The sequence below is a fragment of the Podarcis pityusensis genome, assembly GCF_964106645.2.
Source record: "Podarcis pityusensis genome assembly, chromosome: Z".
Classification (NCBI taxonomy): Eukaryota; Metazoa; Chordata; class Lepidosauria; order Squamata; family Lacertidae; genus Podarcis; species Podarcis pityusensis.
The window spans coordinates 25318699-25334908 of NC_138044.1; the positions used below are offsets into that span (position 1 = coordinate 25318699).

At 43.4% G+C, this 16210-nt stretch overlaps 1 protein-coding gene across 6 annotated transcripts in view; it reads right to left on the minus strand.

Annotated features, from left to right (window-relative positions):
- TMEM164 (transmembrane protein 164) overlaps window positions 1-16210 on the minus strand; it is a 51475-nt gene that overhangs the window by 8985 nt on the left and 26280 nt on the right. For all 6 annotated transcript variants that reach the window (XM_080990562.1, XM_080990564.1, XM_080990560.1 and 3 more), the window contains exon 5: window positions 6540-6618. In XM_080990562.1, coding sequence (XP_080846688.1) covers window positions 6540-6618 — 79 coding nt within the window. The remainder of the gene's footprint in view (window positions 1-6539; window positions 6619-16210) is intronic.

The following is a 16210-nucleotide window of genomic DNA, read 5'->3' on the forward strand; positions in this document are numbered from 1 at the left end:
TCTTTGAACAACTGAAATACAGAAACAGGAGCCATGTTATGCAAAACAAGCAAAACCACACATTTGGATGCCTGGAATCTTCTAAGGGGCAAAATCCAAATTTATTTCAAGTTTAGTGCTAAATAAATAAAGCATATCACTGCCATGAATTCCCTGTATATTTCTCCCAACACGGATGCCTCAACACTGTTCAGCTGCTTCCAGAGCTTAGGAGACCATTAGGAAGCCAGTTTATTCCTTCACATTTCTAGGTGTGAGCAAAAGCAACATGCAACATTGGAAGCTTCATCCCAGACTGACTTTTTAAAATGTCACTTGCATCAGAAGAGAGATAACATGAGATGACCCAACCCAGGCCAACAGGTAAAGGTAAAGGTAAAGGTGCCCCCTGACCATTAGGTCCAGTCGTGACCGACTCTGGGGTTGTGGCGCTTATCTCGCTTTATTGGCTGAGGGACCCAGCGTACAGCTTCCAGGTCATGTGGCCAGCATGACTAAGCCGCTTCTGGGCAGGAGCAGGGACTGAGCAGCGGGAGCTCACCCCATCGTGGGGATTCAAACCACCGACCTTCTGATCGGCAAGTCCTAGGCTTTGTGGTTTAATCCACAGCGCCACCCGCGTCCCACCACACCAGTTTAGTAAACAGATTTTGTCCAAGAATACAGCACGCACCTTATCATTACTACGAAGCTGCAGTTGAGAGGTCTCCCTGCACACCTCTTTCGCTGAATCAAAACTCACAGAACTGTAGTGTAAAAAGGGGCCCCAATGGTCACTGATTCCCACCCCCTGCAGTGCAGGTATCTCAACTCAGACAGAAGGCCATACAACCTCTGCTTAAAAAACTCCTATGAAGGAGAGTCCACCACCTTCCAGAGTTGTCCATTTAACAGTCAAATAGCTTTTCTAATCTGAAAGGTATTCCTGATGTTTAGTCAGAATCTTCTTTCTTGTAATCTGAATCCATTGTTTCAAGTCCTACCTTCTGGAGCAGGAGAAAACAAGTTTGCTCGATCTTCCATGTGGCAGCCCTTCAGATATTTGAAGATAGCCATCATATCTCCTCTCACTCTCCTCTTATCCACGCTAAACATACCCAGCTCCTTCAACCATTCCTCATAAGCCAGGCATAGGCAAACTCGGCCCTCCGGATGTTTTGGGACTACAATTCCCATCATCCCTGACCACTGGTCCTGTTAAGCTAGGGATGATGGGAGTTGTAGTCCCAAAACATCTGGAAGGCCGGGTTTGCCTATGCCTGTCATAGGCCTTGGTTTCCAGAACCCTGATCAATTTGGCTGCTCTTATCTGCACACATTCCGGCTTCTCAATATCCCATTTAAATTGTGGTGTCCAGAGCTAGACAGGCAGAATAGTGAGTTCTGTTTTGACTGTAATGATTTATTTGTTTTAACTGTACGTCATATTGTGGTAACCCACCCTGACAACAATTACTGGAAATATTAACCGTTTTTGTACATGTATTTCTTCTTTAAGAAAAAAAAATTGTATTGTTTTATGGAACTGCTTTTAATTGTTTTTAAACTATCCCTGTTTTAGTATTGTATATTTTATTGTTGCAGCCCATTGTGAGATTTTTATGGTAAAAGAGCACATAAGGAAACAAACAAACAAACAAACCTAAGTATTTTACAATGTAGGTTAAAAAGGTAAAGGGACCCCTGACAGTTAAGTCCAGTCGCAAACGACTCTGGGGTTGCAGCGCTCATCTTGCTTTACAGGCCGAGGGAGCCGGCATCTGTCCGCTTCCGCAGACAGTTTTTCTGGATCATGTGGCCAGCATGACTAAGCCGCTTCTGGCAAAACCAGAGCAGCGCACGGAAACGCCATTTACCTTCCTGCCGGAGCGGTACCTATTTATCTGCTTGCACTGAGTACTTTCAAACTGCTAGGTAGGCAGGAGCTGGGACCAAAGAACAGAAGCTCACCCCGTCGTGGAGATTCGAACCGCCAACCTTTTGATAGGCAAGTTCAAGTGGCACAGTGGTTTAAACCACAGTGCCACCCGCGTCCTACAATGTACCAGTAGGTTAACACATCTTAAATAAAAGATGAATGCCAAAAATACCAACAACCCCCTATACACATTCTCCAAAACACAATTAACTAAACACAGCTTCTTCCTCAGTGTCAGAATAAACATTATACATAAAAATCAGTCACAAAAATGCAAAGGGAGATTCTGCATCATAAAACATAGGAAATAGCTAAATAAAGTATTATCTAGACATTAGGAAATAAAAGAGTATGAATTCCATATTTATACACAGAATAATGAATAACAAGACAAAAGAAAAATCAACTTGCTCTACGCAGTCACCATAAGTTCATAGCCACAAACAAACACAACTTAGTCTAACTGTGCTGAAGGGTGGTTAAGAAATAATGCTACACACCACCACCAAATCTCCACAGCCCTGCAAGATTTCAGGTGCTTGTCAAGGGACTGCGTTTCATTTTGGAAAAATGAGGCACTGCAGCTGTGGTGTCTTTATGGTATATGAATTATTTACACATACATACAACCTGAGCATACAATGGAGAGGTCCACAGCATACATACCCCAAGAAGCTTCTTCTATAGCCACAATAGCCCTTTAGACTTAAGCAGCCCCCAACCACTGTTTTCAAACATTGCTTTCTCTCCAGCCCACTACTTCCCAACACTGTTGCTTAACTCCTAACTGCCTTTCTAAACAAAAACTTTCCTTAAAACACTGGCATTGTCTTTTTAAACTAAATCCTCAGTTGCGGGACCAATAAAATCCACTGATTTGCAAATGGTGTATGTCCTTTCATCCTTTGGCTTGCTAATGGATCATTAGCCTAAGCTAACACCTCAAAGGGAAATTAATTGACTTAATTAACTCTTAAAACATGTTGATTTCCTTAGAAATCATGTTAGAAGTATCTAACATAAATATATGTATGAAATATAAGAATGCATTTAGAAAATAAATAAATAAATAAATAAATAAATAAATAAATAAATAAGCAAGCAAGGGGGTGGAGAAGTGTCTAATACATGATTCAGGCAGTTTGCCTTAGTTTTTCACTCAGGCTAATTCCAAAGAGTTAAAACAGGGTTAGGTAACCTAAGGCCCGGGGGCCGGATGCGGCCCAATTGCCTTTTCAATCCAGCCCGCGGACAGTCCGGGAATTAGCGTGTTTTTACATGAGCAGAATGTGTGCTTTTATTTAAAATGCATCTCTGGGTTATTTGTGGGGCATAGGAATTCATTCATATATTTTTTCAAAATATAGTCCAGCCCACCACATGGTCTAAGGGACAGTGGACTGGTCCACGGCTGAAAAAGCTTGCTGACCCCTGGGTTAAAAGCTTCTAACACACATCTTAATACACACTGCTATTGATGACTTTCTAACACTTGGGGGTCTGATAACACTCAATCCTTAATTAAATTCTAGCACCTACAACAAGCCTTTACAGTGGTACCTCGGGTTACATACGCTTCAGGTTACATACGCTTCAGGTTACAGACTCCGCTAACCCAGAAATATTACCTCGGGTTAAGAACTTTGCTTCAGGATAAGAACAGAAATTGTGCTCAGGCGGCGCGGCAGCAGCAGGAGGCCCCATTAGCTAAAGTGGTGCTTCAGGTTAAGAACGGTTTCAGGTTAAGAACGGACCTCCAGAACGAATTAAGTTCTTAACCCGAGGTACCACTGTATATGTTATGCACATGGCTCTCAACTCACACTGAGGTTATGTTCCAGGGATAGTGTGTAAAGCCAAAACTGTGTTTAGTCAAAACACACTGAATGCAATGGTGGGTGGAATTGCCGAAGTATTTTTTTCCCCGGACACCTGTCCGCATTCTGCCCTCTTTCTAATTTTTAAAAATTGTTTTGCTAAGTGCGTAAAGCTGAACGTGCACGAGTTTAATGTGCATAAGTTGTGAGTTACCTGTACATACACATAATGTGTGATGCTACTGTGGGGAGGGGGAGGTTGCACCAGCCCTCTTGCTACTCTTGCACTCATGGGCTTCAGTATCTGTAAAAGGTACTCTAAACGAATGGTGGTATTATGCTGAAAAAAGGCACCAAAAGGAGCAACCACATCCTCTTCGACAGAAGAGAGAGCTCTGGCTCCTCCTGCTGGGTGATGCAGGCCACACACACAAGGTTTGAACTTAAAGGGAACTTTCCTAGACAGAGACTGCAATCAAGCTACACATGAAAAGCACATGACTTTCCTCCAACAATCCTGGGAACTGTAGTTTGTCTAGGATGCTGAGAATTGCAGACCTGTAGAGGGTAAACGATTGCTCCCAGAATTCTTTGGGAGGAGTGATGCGCTTTAAATGTTCAGTGCTCGCAACCAGAGGCATGCAGGAACTCTTGTGTGAGACAGGTTGTGATGCAATTGTAAGACAGCCTCAGTGCTCATTTGCACCGCTGCTTTCCTGCAACAGCACATATCAGAAGACGCAATTTAAATCTCACATGTGAAAATGTCCTAAGGCTGAGCAGCAAGCTATGTAATCAGCAGCAATGAGTGGTGAAATCATTGTTGGGCTGTAGCACTTCAGCCTGCAAGTGAAGGATTGGATGTTTTGGTGCGCGCGCGCACACACACACACACACCCAAAAAAACCCCAACCACCACCTCCCTATGTATACAGAGCTAGCAGGAAGAAAGCCAAGACAGAACCCCAGGGATCATTCACACATGCAACACCTTGTGTTAAGAGAGACAGAGCCAAGCAATTGCAGCACCACGTGACTCCCTTGTGCAGCTTGCTTTTAAAGTCAAAAAGGGATGCAAAATGTGCAGCAATTGTCATTTTGGTATCAGGATAGGGAGGGGTGGGAGGGAGGGAGAGAGAGAGAGAGAGAGAGAATGTGCGTGAGAGAGCATAAGATTCTGGGATGCCTGAGGAATTTAAACTTTGCAAATTCCAATACAAACTTGCATCATCCACATGTTCTACTACACCAATATCAATGCAGTTATCCACTAGCATCTACACCTCCCAAATGTTCTGGCATGAATAGGACCATAGGAAGCTTCCTTATACAAAGGCAACCATTGGTCTATCTAGCTCAGCACCAGCTGCACTGACTGGCAGAGGCTCTCAAGGGTTTCAGGCAGAGGACACTCCCAGCTCTATCAGGAGATGCCAGGGATTGCACCACTGAGTAATGACACCTTTTGAACATTTCTCTGATCAAAAGTGTATCTAGAGCACATTTGAGAATGCATATTCCCTCCAGGCCAGCATTCCAAGGGCCACATGGCAGTGGTGGCCAAGGCCAGAGAGAAAAGCTACAGATGCAAAATTTACCTCCGGACAGCAGGCAATCTTACACACATATTCCTTAATCCAGGCAACCGATGTGAGCTGGTCTTTGACCAAAATAAATTATCTATCTATCTATCTATCTATCTATCTATCATCTATCTAATCCAGGCAACCAAGGGGCATTATCAAAGTCCAAGAACATACTGCAGCCAAGCAAAAGGAGTCAATGAGAGTAAGAGGCAGGGTCAGGAGCCAGGTGCTGCTCAGGTGAGTCCAAAGGGCTAGGCAGAGTGGCTCAAAGGGCTAGAACAAAGATCTGCTGGGTTGTGGTAGGGCTGGTGGGATGAGAAGGTTATAGAATCTTTTAGCCAATATATATATAAACGAAGTTGAGAAAGTGCATAGAAGAAGTGGTGAAAAATAAACAGTAAGTTGCTGTGAATTGTACTAGAGAATATTCTCCCTTTCTTGCAGTTCTGACTGCTTTCCAGTACGCTAATCAGGAATTCACACTTTCTAAGCAACCGTCCTACAAGGTCTGGCACTCGCCACACTCCTAGAACCCATGTAGGTGGAACAGATGCTGGCAACAGCTCCTGGATCTCATGTTGTCAAGGTACTGCTCACCAGCCTAGATCCTTCAATGGGCTTTTGTAATGCAAAGTTGGCCTCCCTCTACAACTTTGTGTATATCTCCAAGGCAACCAGGATTTTAGAAGGCAAGCTGGTTAAACTCTCTCGGGCCAGCACTAGAGGGCAGCAAATATCTGTAAACCAGGAAGAAGTACCTCTATATAATGCAAGGCAGCAGTCTTCAGATGGGAGTTTCACAGACTTTGATCTTTGCTCAAAAAATCAGAGTGACCATGAAGAAATGTGAGGCTTTATATGGTTTGTCCCCTTCCTACGAACTCCCTAGGCTCCCAAATTAATTTTTTTTTTTCTGTTCCAGCAGGCTTTTAGCCTCACTGATTTCATGTTCTGCTTCCCAAGTATAACATGGAATAAATGTATCTAGGGATGGAGGTGGGGAAAGCCCTCATTTGGAAGCCTCAACTTCTATACAGATTGATAGATGTGCTCCAATTGGATTGTGCACCTCTCCAAACTTAGGGGACGAAGGCATATAAAATATGTATACAAAATGTGAACAATTTAAATGCAAAGTAGGGGGCTTTAAAAAAATCTCCGAATAAGCCTTACACACTTACACACACACACACACACACACACACACACACTACATACCTCTTTTATTCAGTAGATAGATGGGAACAATGTACAACATGACATGCTGAATGTAATAGACCTCCAATTCAAAAGGTAGCTGGGGAAAGAAGGAAAAGAAAGCAGTTAGTACTTTGCATAAATTAACATAAGATTATAGATGGAGTCCTGCTGGATCAGGCAAAAGGCCCATCTAGTCCAGTACTCTGGTCTCACATTGGCCAACCAGATGTCTTTGGGAAGCCCACAAGAAGGACCTAAGGGCCACAGTGCTCTTCCCACCAGTGAATCTCAGCAGCTAGTATTCAGAAGCATCCTGCCATCATTTATTTACAGAACTGCATCTGAGAATAGCCATTAAGGAGATATTTCAGCACAACTTTCTATGCATTCGTAGAGCGTGTAAAAATTAACATGGCAGCCTCCTTCAGTTTTAAGAAATCACACAACAGGAAAACAGATCTGAAATGCTTTCCAGTTCCAAAGCTTCACCAGTGCTCTCGGGTGACTAGTTCAAGGGTCACTGTGGACTCAAATCCTGGCACAAGCTTTTGAGTCTTCAATCCCCAGCTGAGGATATAGATACTAATAGGTACTGGTTGTCAAGCCTTAGGGGAAAAATGAACACAATTATGGTCATGGGCTTATTCACTCACTTAACAGGTTGTGTGAGCCATGTAATATGTGAAATAATAACCCATATAATTACTGTGGTGTAAAGTACTGCTATCCCTAGTGCATTTCAGGTTCATCATTAATGTTTTCTGGTTGTCACTGGTACTAGAAAATGTTCGGAAGTGAGCAATTGTGACTCACAGCCTCTGATTTGCAGCACATAGCCCATAATGCATTTGGTCTTTTCTTCTTCTTCTGAAAGTGCACTGAACAACTTCATCACAGCCTCCCACTAATTATGGAGCCAATTTTTCAAGCTTTGTTACCCTTAACTTTGATTTGCAAGGAGTTCAGCTGTTTAGATTTCATGCTGAATTGACTGGTTAAATTGACATTTGCAAGAGCATCAGATGTTTACTTGCAAAGCTTTGCTTGTTTTTTCTTGGATCTTCAAGGTTTGTTCTTGACTTACCATTCCTGGTTTGTTTGAAGCAAAAGAAATCATGGGCCCAGGTTCAGATGTAATGCTTGAGCCAAACTATGGCTTAGCTCCTGGTACGGCTGAGTGATAGATCAATATATCGGCAAAAACTGGTTTGAGGCCCATATCATTATACCAGTTTCATAATTTTTGACCTGGCAATGTATCACAAATCATGATGTATGTTTGCGTATGTGCACGCTATGCAAAAATCACAAGACAGGAAAAACCGTGAAGCCAACCGTCCTTATTTCAGACATCGTGATATATCGGTATACTGTAATGTTTAGCTGGTGCAGGAGCAGGTTTAGGTGAAAGGACTGTGAGATCATTTCTAGTCCTAAAAATAAATGCCTTCTTTCTAAATGTACCGAGGCTCCCTATGCAAACATTTTGCATCTGGCTCTGGTTGGTGACTCTCAAAGCTATAGGAAAAATCAAAGTAGGTCCATACAGCCTGAAGTCTACCCACCCCTAAATTACACTACTTAGAAAGGGTCTTATATAAACAGCAAATCCTCTCAAAAACATAAAGAAATCTTCACAAACTGCTAAATATACACTTTGGCCAACTGTTTTAAAAAGTTTTACAAAAGGCCTCCATGGCAACATGGGGGCCTTTTATGACACTTGTTGTTAAGCAAGGTGACAATTTAATGCCACCAGAATCCCAGATGTCTTTCTGGAAAGATTTAATACCAAAACATTTGCTAGTTTAATCCTCATTGCTATCTTAGTCACATGTCTATTTAGATATCGTAAGTATATCTCCCAGTGATATTCTTAATATGCAGCTGACAGGTATTATGCTCTGTTTGGATGTATTTTGTTACCTATTATTATTTATTAATGATAATGATGAAAAAACCTTGCACAGAAAACATTTTTAAACTGTGATTTTTTTGAACAGTTTTAGGTAAAAAACAAACACACAAAGTATTCCTTTCTGACAGGGTTCGTCTACTGTTTTACATAATCACCACAAAGGGAACACTTCTGAAAAATGATTCTGCTGCAACAACATGCAGAACAAAAACAATCTTTCATAGAATGAGAATGGTTTGTTCTCCAGTTCGGCTAACAAAACAAGTATGTTTCCTGGTACACCGCCGGCATCTGTCTAAACAACATAATTAAAACAAGGAATAGCCAACACCCACTGTAATCTAAGATGAATAAGGAAGAACATCACGTCTATCAAATTAAACACAGTCATAGAGAGTAAACAGTAGTACATATATTTCATGTATTCAAGACACCATGTGTGACAGGAAACAAGGGCACACATATCAGGGCACAAGGGCCTGAGTAGGCCCCTGGTGAAGGAAGCCAAAGGCTCATCTACTCCAGAACTCTGTTCTGACAGTAGCCAATCACTAGGATTAGTGCAACATCACTCTCCCCACTTGTGAATCCCAGGAAATTGTATTCGGCAGCAGTATCCTAGTTTAAGAACAAGTACCTGGGTTCACAAGAGCAAAAATTAATACACTCAGTTCCTTCTCTTACAGCCAGGGCTGGCGCACCCATGAGGCAAGGTGAGATGCAATGACAGGTGGGGGTTAGTTGAAACCCAGACTTGGATGCTTTCAATCAGCTCCTCAGGGCCACAGGAGTTTACATGCCAGCCTAGCCATTATATTACAGAGCCATACTATCATTAATGCTACTAATGGTTTTGAGAGCACAAAGCACTTTGCCTACATTAACATAGTACTCCTTGCAACCTATTATGCTAAGCATTTCTGCCCCATATAATGCAGCTAGGGTGATACTTGGGCTGAGAGAGAGAAAGGCTTGCGTAAAGCTGCCTAATAAGTTTATTACAAGATTAAAGCAAGATTTCAACTGGGGCCATTCCCATTCTTCACTCTTAGCCATATTTGACAATACTGTAAGCAGCCTGTCAACCCTGAGGAGGGCCAAGGGGCAAACAAGGTAAGACAGGAGCAATCCCTGAGAATCTCTTAACTATATGCATTATGCAGCAAGGATTGAAGGAAATGGTGAGTGCAGGGGGGGGGGGGAACCTGGGTGTTCTGGATTTTCCAGTGTTGATATTGCATCATCCTAAGAAGCACGGCCAGCCATCTAAGAGGAAGCCATGAATGTGCAGATCAGGAGCAGCTTAGTCAAAACCACAGTTGCTGTTTATTAGTCGAGGCACATTATTGCACAAGTATGACTATTCTTACCAGTAAATTGTTACAAAACATTTTCCTGCATAGTGAGGTGAACGCCATAGAAATCCTGGACACAAGGGTCACATTGACTGATGACCAAAAAATAAACAAAATATGCCAAATCTGATCCTGTGGCCAGCAACTTTGTCAGACAATTACATACATGGCATTTGCCATTAAAGGATACATGTAGAGAGAAAGGGTGATAATTCAACTGTTATACCCGGAGTAAATCCACTTAATTCAATGGACTTACCCCTAAAGGCTGTTAACCTCACTTACCTGTGAATAAACCCCACTGAATTCAACAGGACATACTTCTGTGTAAATGTGGTTAGGGCTGTGCTGTAAGAGCCAAGCACTGAATGCATACATGCCAACATGTGAGAGAGAGAAGCTCCCACACTGTGCATCTTATCTATCTATCTCTTATTTATTTAGAATATTTGTAATATGCTCTTCAGCCAAAAAGGCTCCCAAGAGTGCCTTACATACAGTCAAAGCAAGGCAGCCCCTACCTGAAGGCTTGCAATCTAAATACAAAATGAAATCCCAACACACATATGAAAAGGGACAGGGAAGAAAGAAGAAAATCGAAACCAAAACTCAGAGACCAATTCCTAAACAGTTCTTCCCAGCTAGCACAGGTCAGGGGCAGGAGGTGCCTGGAGGAGCTGGGCTACCAGCATCTTGTGATGCTTAAAAGTTAAACATGCTTTGATAGAGGAAGCACCCACAGTTTAACTACCATTTAAGTTTTACTACAGGCTCTAAAATGTGTTTCTTGGTTGAGACACAAAATTGGCATGCTGGCAACTCATCTACAACTAAAGACACTGAAAATTAATGACAAGAGGAGCTTTTATTAGTCATCAACAGCTATTGTACTCTACTCATATTTCCAAATATGAGTTTGGCACAGAACAGCACGTTACTGTTGCACTATTGGTGGCATGCATCTGCCTCGAGAGACAATGGAGTGTGTGTGACTCCAGAGATGAAGCCAAACTGCTGTATTAGCAGCACAAAAGCCACACACACACACACCCTGACGCAAGCCTGGGCAGTGTATATGGAAGTCCTGGGCTGCCTAGCCAACAAGACTCCCCTCTTGGCCTGCACTGTAACACCTCCCCCTATTTCCAGAATCCCTGTACACCATATCATTATCATCATCACTCTTAGCCTGATTTTCTGGGAATGATCCATTCAGTTGATGGATGGGGAGCCTGATGCTCTCCAGATGTTGCAGGACTACTATCCCCAACAACACCCAGAGGTCACTATGTTGGCTACTCCTGCAACTGTACCTGGAGGGACGCAGGTTCTTCTTCACTGACCTAGTTGTTCCAACACAGTGCTTTTGCCATTCAGCCAGCAAATGTACTTGCAGATACAATGGCAGGTGGAGGTTGGGGGTGGAGCCAGAGTTCTGAGCGGCCCTACTGTTTGGGAGGAAGCATTAGCTGCCGCTGCAAGGCTACCTCCCTTACATAAGAATCAAGCATTGTACAATGGAAGAGGCAGCACACAAACTCACACACTCCTCTCTATTCTCCACCTAGATGAGAAACAAGAGTTGAGTTAACATATTCCAGCAAAGAGGGTGCACGCAGTTGGCCTAGTCAGAGAGAATTCGCTGAGGAGAAGGTGTGACCTGGGAAGAGGGATTCTGGCTAAGTAGGAAGCCTAGTACGAGGAGAGTCCTGAGGCTCAAAGAGAGAGGACTGTGGAGGGTGCATTTGGCCCCTGGCAGGAGGTTCCCCACCTCTGCTCTATGCCAGTTTCACCATCGTTCTCTACACCAAATCCCTTTGAAAGTAAATTAGAAATCAATGCTTAGGTTCTACTTTATCTTTTGATTTCTAAAGTAAATGCCTCTTAAAATCACATGTGACACACAAATTAATGTGACAATTAACAGAGATCTAAAGGACTAACTGTTGTTGTTGTTTAGTCGTTTAGTCGTGTCCGACTCTTCGTGACCCCATGGACCAGAGCACGCCAGGCACTTCTGTCCCCCACTGCCTCCCTCAGTTTGGCCAAACTCATGCTGGTAGCTTCAAGAACACCATCCAACCATCTCATTCTCTGTCGTCCCCTTCTCCTTGTGCCCTCCATCTTTCCCAACATCAGGGTCTTTTCCAGGGAGTCTTCTCTTCTCATGAGGTGGCCAAAGTATTGGAGCCTCAGCTTCATGATCTGTCCTTCCAGTGAGCACTCAGGGCTGATTTCCTTAAGAATGGATACGTTTGATCTTCTTGCAGTCCATGGGACTCTCAAGAGTCTCCTCCAGCACCATAATTCAAAAGCATCAATTCTTCGGCGATCAGCCTTCTTTATGGTCCAGCTCTCACTTCCATACATCACTACTGGGAAAACCATGGCTTTTACTATACGGACCTTTGTTGGCAAGGTGATGTCTCTGCTTTTTAAGATGTTGTCTAGGTTTGCCATCGCCTTTCTCCCAAGGAGCAGGCGTCTTTTAATTTCGTGACTGCTGTCACCATCTGCAGTGATCATGGAGCCCAAGAAAGTAAAATCTCTCACTGCCTCCATTTCTTCCCCTTCTATTTGCCAGGAGGTGATGGGCCCAGTGGCCATGATCTTAGTTTTTTTGATATTGAGCTTCAGACCATATTTTGCGCTCTCCTCTTTCACCCTCATTAAAAGGTTCTTTAATTCCTCTTCACTTTCTGCCATCAAGGTTGTGTCATCTGAATATCTGAGGTTGTTGATATTTCTTCCGGCAATCTTAATTCCGGCTTGGGATTCATCCAGCCCAGCCTTTCGCATGATGAATTCTGCATATAAGTTAAATAAGCAGGGAGACAATATACAGCCTTGCCGTACTCCTTTCCCAATTTTAAACCAATCAGTTGTTCCATATCCAGTTCTAACTGTAGCTTCTTGTCCCACATAGAGATTTCTCAGGAGACAGATGAGGTGATCCGGCACTCCCATTTCTTTAAGAACTTGCCATAGTTTGCTGTGGTCGACACAGTCAAAAGGACTAACTAACTAACTAAATAAATAAATACTAAAAGACCACATGCAAAGCTCTTTAGAGTTACGTTTTCTTCCTAGACTTCAACTTGAGTTACTTATTTCCACGACAAGCCCCTAAATCTAAATTACTTCTTAGAATAACCCTAGTCTAGGATATATTTTTTGTGAGCTCCACAGGAAACAGCTACAGGGTGGTCTATAAACTCTATGAATATACAGAGAAATTTTCCTCAGTTTACAAATGGAAAACTGATGCTGATGAATTCTTGCACTTTGCCTGAAGCCATATAAAGAAGTCAGAGCCAAGGTGGAACCTGATTCAATCCCCACAGGCTTTGGGACACTACAGTGGTACCTTGGTTTACGAACACAATCCGTTCCGGAAGTCCGTTCTTAAACCAAAGCGTTCTTAAACCGATACACACTTTCCCTATTGAGGCCTCCCGCTGCTGGCGCCCTTCCGCCATTCGGCTTCAGTTCGGCTTCCGAGGCAAAGTTCACTAACTGGAACACCTACTTCCGGTTTTGCAGAGTTCGTATCCCGAATAGTTCGTTAACAGGACTGTTCATAGACTGAGGTACCACTGTACTTTTATCTGACAAACTGAATCGACGATGCAGAGCTTGTTTTTGATTTTTTAAAAAGTACACTGCCCCTGCCACCTAGGATTCAAGCTGTGCTTCTTGGAAGTCCAACTTCCGCTCTGCCTCTTCTTGCTTCCAGAATTCATAGGTCTATGTTTCTAGTTTCAAACAGGCCTTATGAGGTAGCAGAACACCATTTGGAGGTTTGCCTTGGAAAAGGCAGCTGAGCAAAGCAATGTCAAAGCTTGATGTTGCCATAATCCCAGTCCCAAGAGGAGCTAGTTCTTCAGTGGTCTAAGTTTAGCATTCGTCATCCAGTTACACAGGCAGGGTGCAAATGCAGTTAAGAAATTTACGAAAGCTGCCAATGTTTCCAGATTACACAGTTTATTTTACTAGGTTTGTTGTCTGGAACCCAAACAACTTAATGTTTTTCTCATGTGGTCTTTTATGAAGTTTAGATTTGATTCAATGCTAGTCTAATCCTCACTCGGCCAAGGAGCTCAAAGGGCAAGCTTGGGCTAGTCACTGGCTCTTAGCCTAGCCTACCTCACAGAGTTATTGCAAGGGGAAGACGAAGTATACTCCAAGTACTTCCCTGGAGAAAAGGTGGGATACAAATGAAATTTAAAATAAACAGGTCTGCATATACCTGGAGGGCACTGACCACATTAAAGACATTAATAATAATAATAATAATAATTATTATTATTATTATTTATACCCCACCCTCCCAGCCAAGGCCAGGCTCAGGGCAGCTAACAAGCAATAATAAAAACAAGTTGAATGAATACAACTTAAAAACAAAATTAAAATACATTAAAATATTGAAACATTAAAATATTAAAATGTAGCCTCATCGCAGGAGGAGAAGGGAAAAGAAAAAAGAAAGAGGGGGAGGAAATCAAATTAGCTCCAAGCTAAAGGCCAGGTGGAACAACTCTGTCTTACAGGCCCTGCGGAAAGAAATCAGATCCTGCAGGGCCCTGGTCTCATGAGACAGAGCGTTCCACCAGGCCGGAGCCAGTGTTGAAAAGGCCCTGGCTCTGGCTGAAGCCAATCTAATTTCCTTAGGGCCTGGGACCACTAGGGTGTTGCTATTTATGGACCTTAAGGTCCTCTGTGGGGCATACCGGGAGAGGCGATCCCATAGGTATGAGGGTCCTAGGCCGTGAAGGGCTTTAAAGCACCAGGTGAATATGCTCCATGGTAGAGACCCCGTGAGGAGCCTCGCTGCAGCATTCTGCACCCGCTGGAGTTTCTGGAACAGCTTCAAGGGCAGCCCCGTGTAGAGTGAATTACAGTAGTCAAGCCAGGAGGTGACCGTCGCATGGATCACTGTGGCCAGGTCGGGGCGGGAAAGCTAAGGGACCAACTGCTTGATGCGGCGAAGGTGGAAAAATGTCGCCTTGGCTGTTGCTGTAACCTGCGCCTCCATGGAAAATACATTAGGCAAAATGTATTGCAAGGCCTACTATATGATAGACCTAGCAGGAAATTTGTGCATCAACTTTTGTCCTTACATAGTCTGGTTTTAAAATATATATTATTTGCACCTTCCTACCAGGCAGACAGGGACGTGGGTGGCGCTGTGGGTTAAACCACAGAGCCTAGGGCTTGCCAATCAGAAGGTCGGTGGGTCGAATCCCCACAACGGGGTGAGCTCCCATTGCTCGGTCCCTGCTCCTGCCAACCTAGCAGTTCAAAAGCACATCAAAGTGCATGTAGATAAATAGGTACTGCTCTGGCGGGAAGGTAAACGGCGTTTCCGTGTGCTGCTCTGGTTCGCCAGAAGCGGCTTAGTCATGCTGGCCACATGACCCGAAAGCTGTCTATGGACAAACACCGGTTTCCTCGGCCTATAGAGCAAGATGAGCACGCAACTCCAGATTTGTCTGCGACTGGACCTAATGGTAAGGGGTCCCTTTACCTTTACCAGACAGACAGGGATTTCCAGACTGTGGCCCACAGATTACAGGTGGCTTTTGAGCTTCATTCAAGTGGTCTGTGACATGTATGTGGATTTTTGGTTAAAGATGGGAGGCACCATATGCATTGCATTATATTATATCTACTGTTTTTTAATGACGTTGCTGTTTATTTTATTTCTTATATTGTATTGCAATATCAATTCATGTGTGGTGTTGGACTAGGAATTGGGAGTCTCAGGTTCAAATCCATGCTCAGCCATGGGACTCACTGGAAAACCTTTGCCCAGTCACAGTCTCGGGCCTAATTTACCTCACAGGGTTATTGTGAGGATAAAATAGGGAGGAATTGAACCATATATGTCACCTTGAGCTCCTTGGGAAGAAAAGCAGGATGTAAATGAAATAAATAAAAGTATAAAAATGGAAAACTGCAATAGAAAATGAAAGAAGCGATTTTTTAAAAAATGCAGTTAAAACCCGCACAGTATCTAGCACAGTGCATTGCAATTGCTTCAACAGGTAGAAAAAACATTAAGTGGTCCACAAGCAGGTGGCTTGCAGGGTTGGGAACCGCTGCTACAGTTAATAGTGAAAAAGCCTGGGAGGGAAATGTATGTGGGAAAAGAGAAATTAGCCCATAGCCCCATGGGGGACTCCAGGCTCTCTTTTCATTGGGGGTGGGGCGGCGGATCCAAACACTTAACCATGTTTGAGAAGTTGAGAGGGGGAAACTGCCACATTTGCATGTAATGCTAAACCAGACTAGGGTTTAGTGTGTACGTGTAAACTCTCAGGAAGGAAACTGCAGCTACTTTGTTCCTCCCCTCCCAGGTAATTTTAGCTCAGTGCGACATTGCAATTAAGACAGAACTCTGATCAGAATGTCAT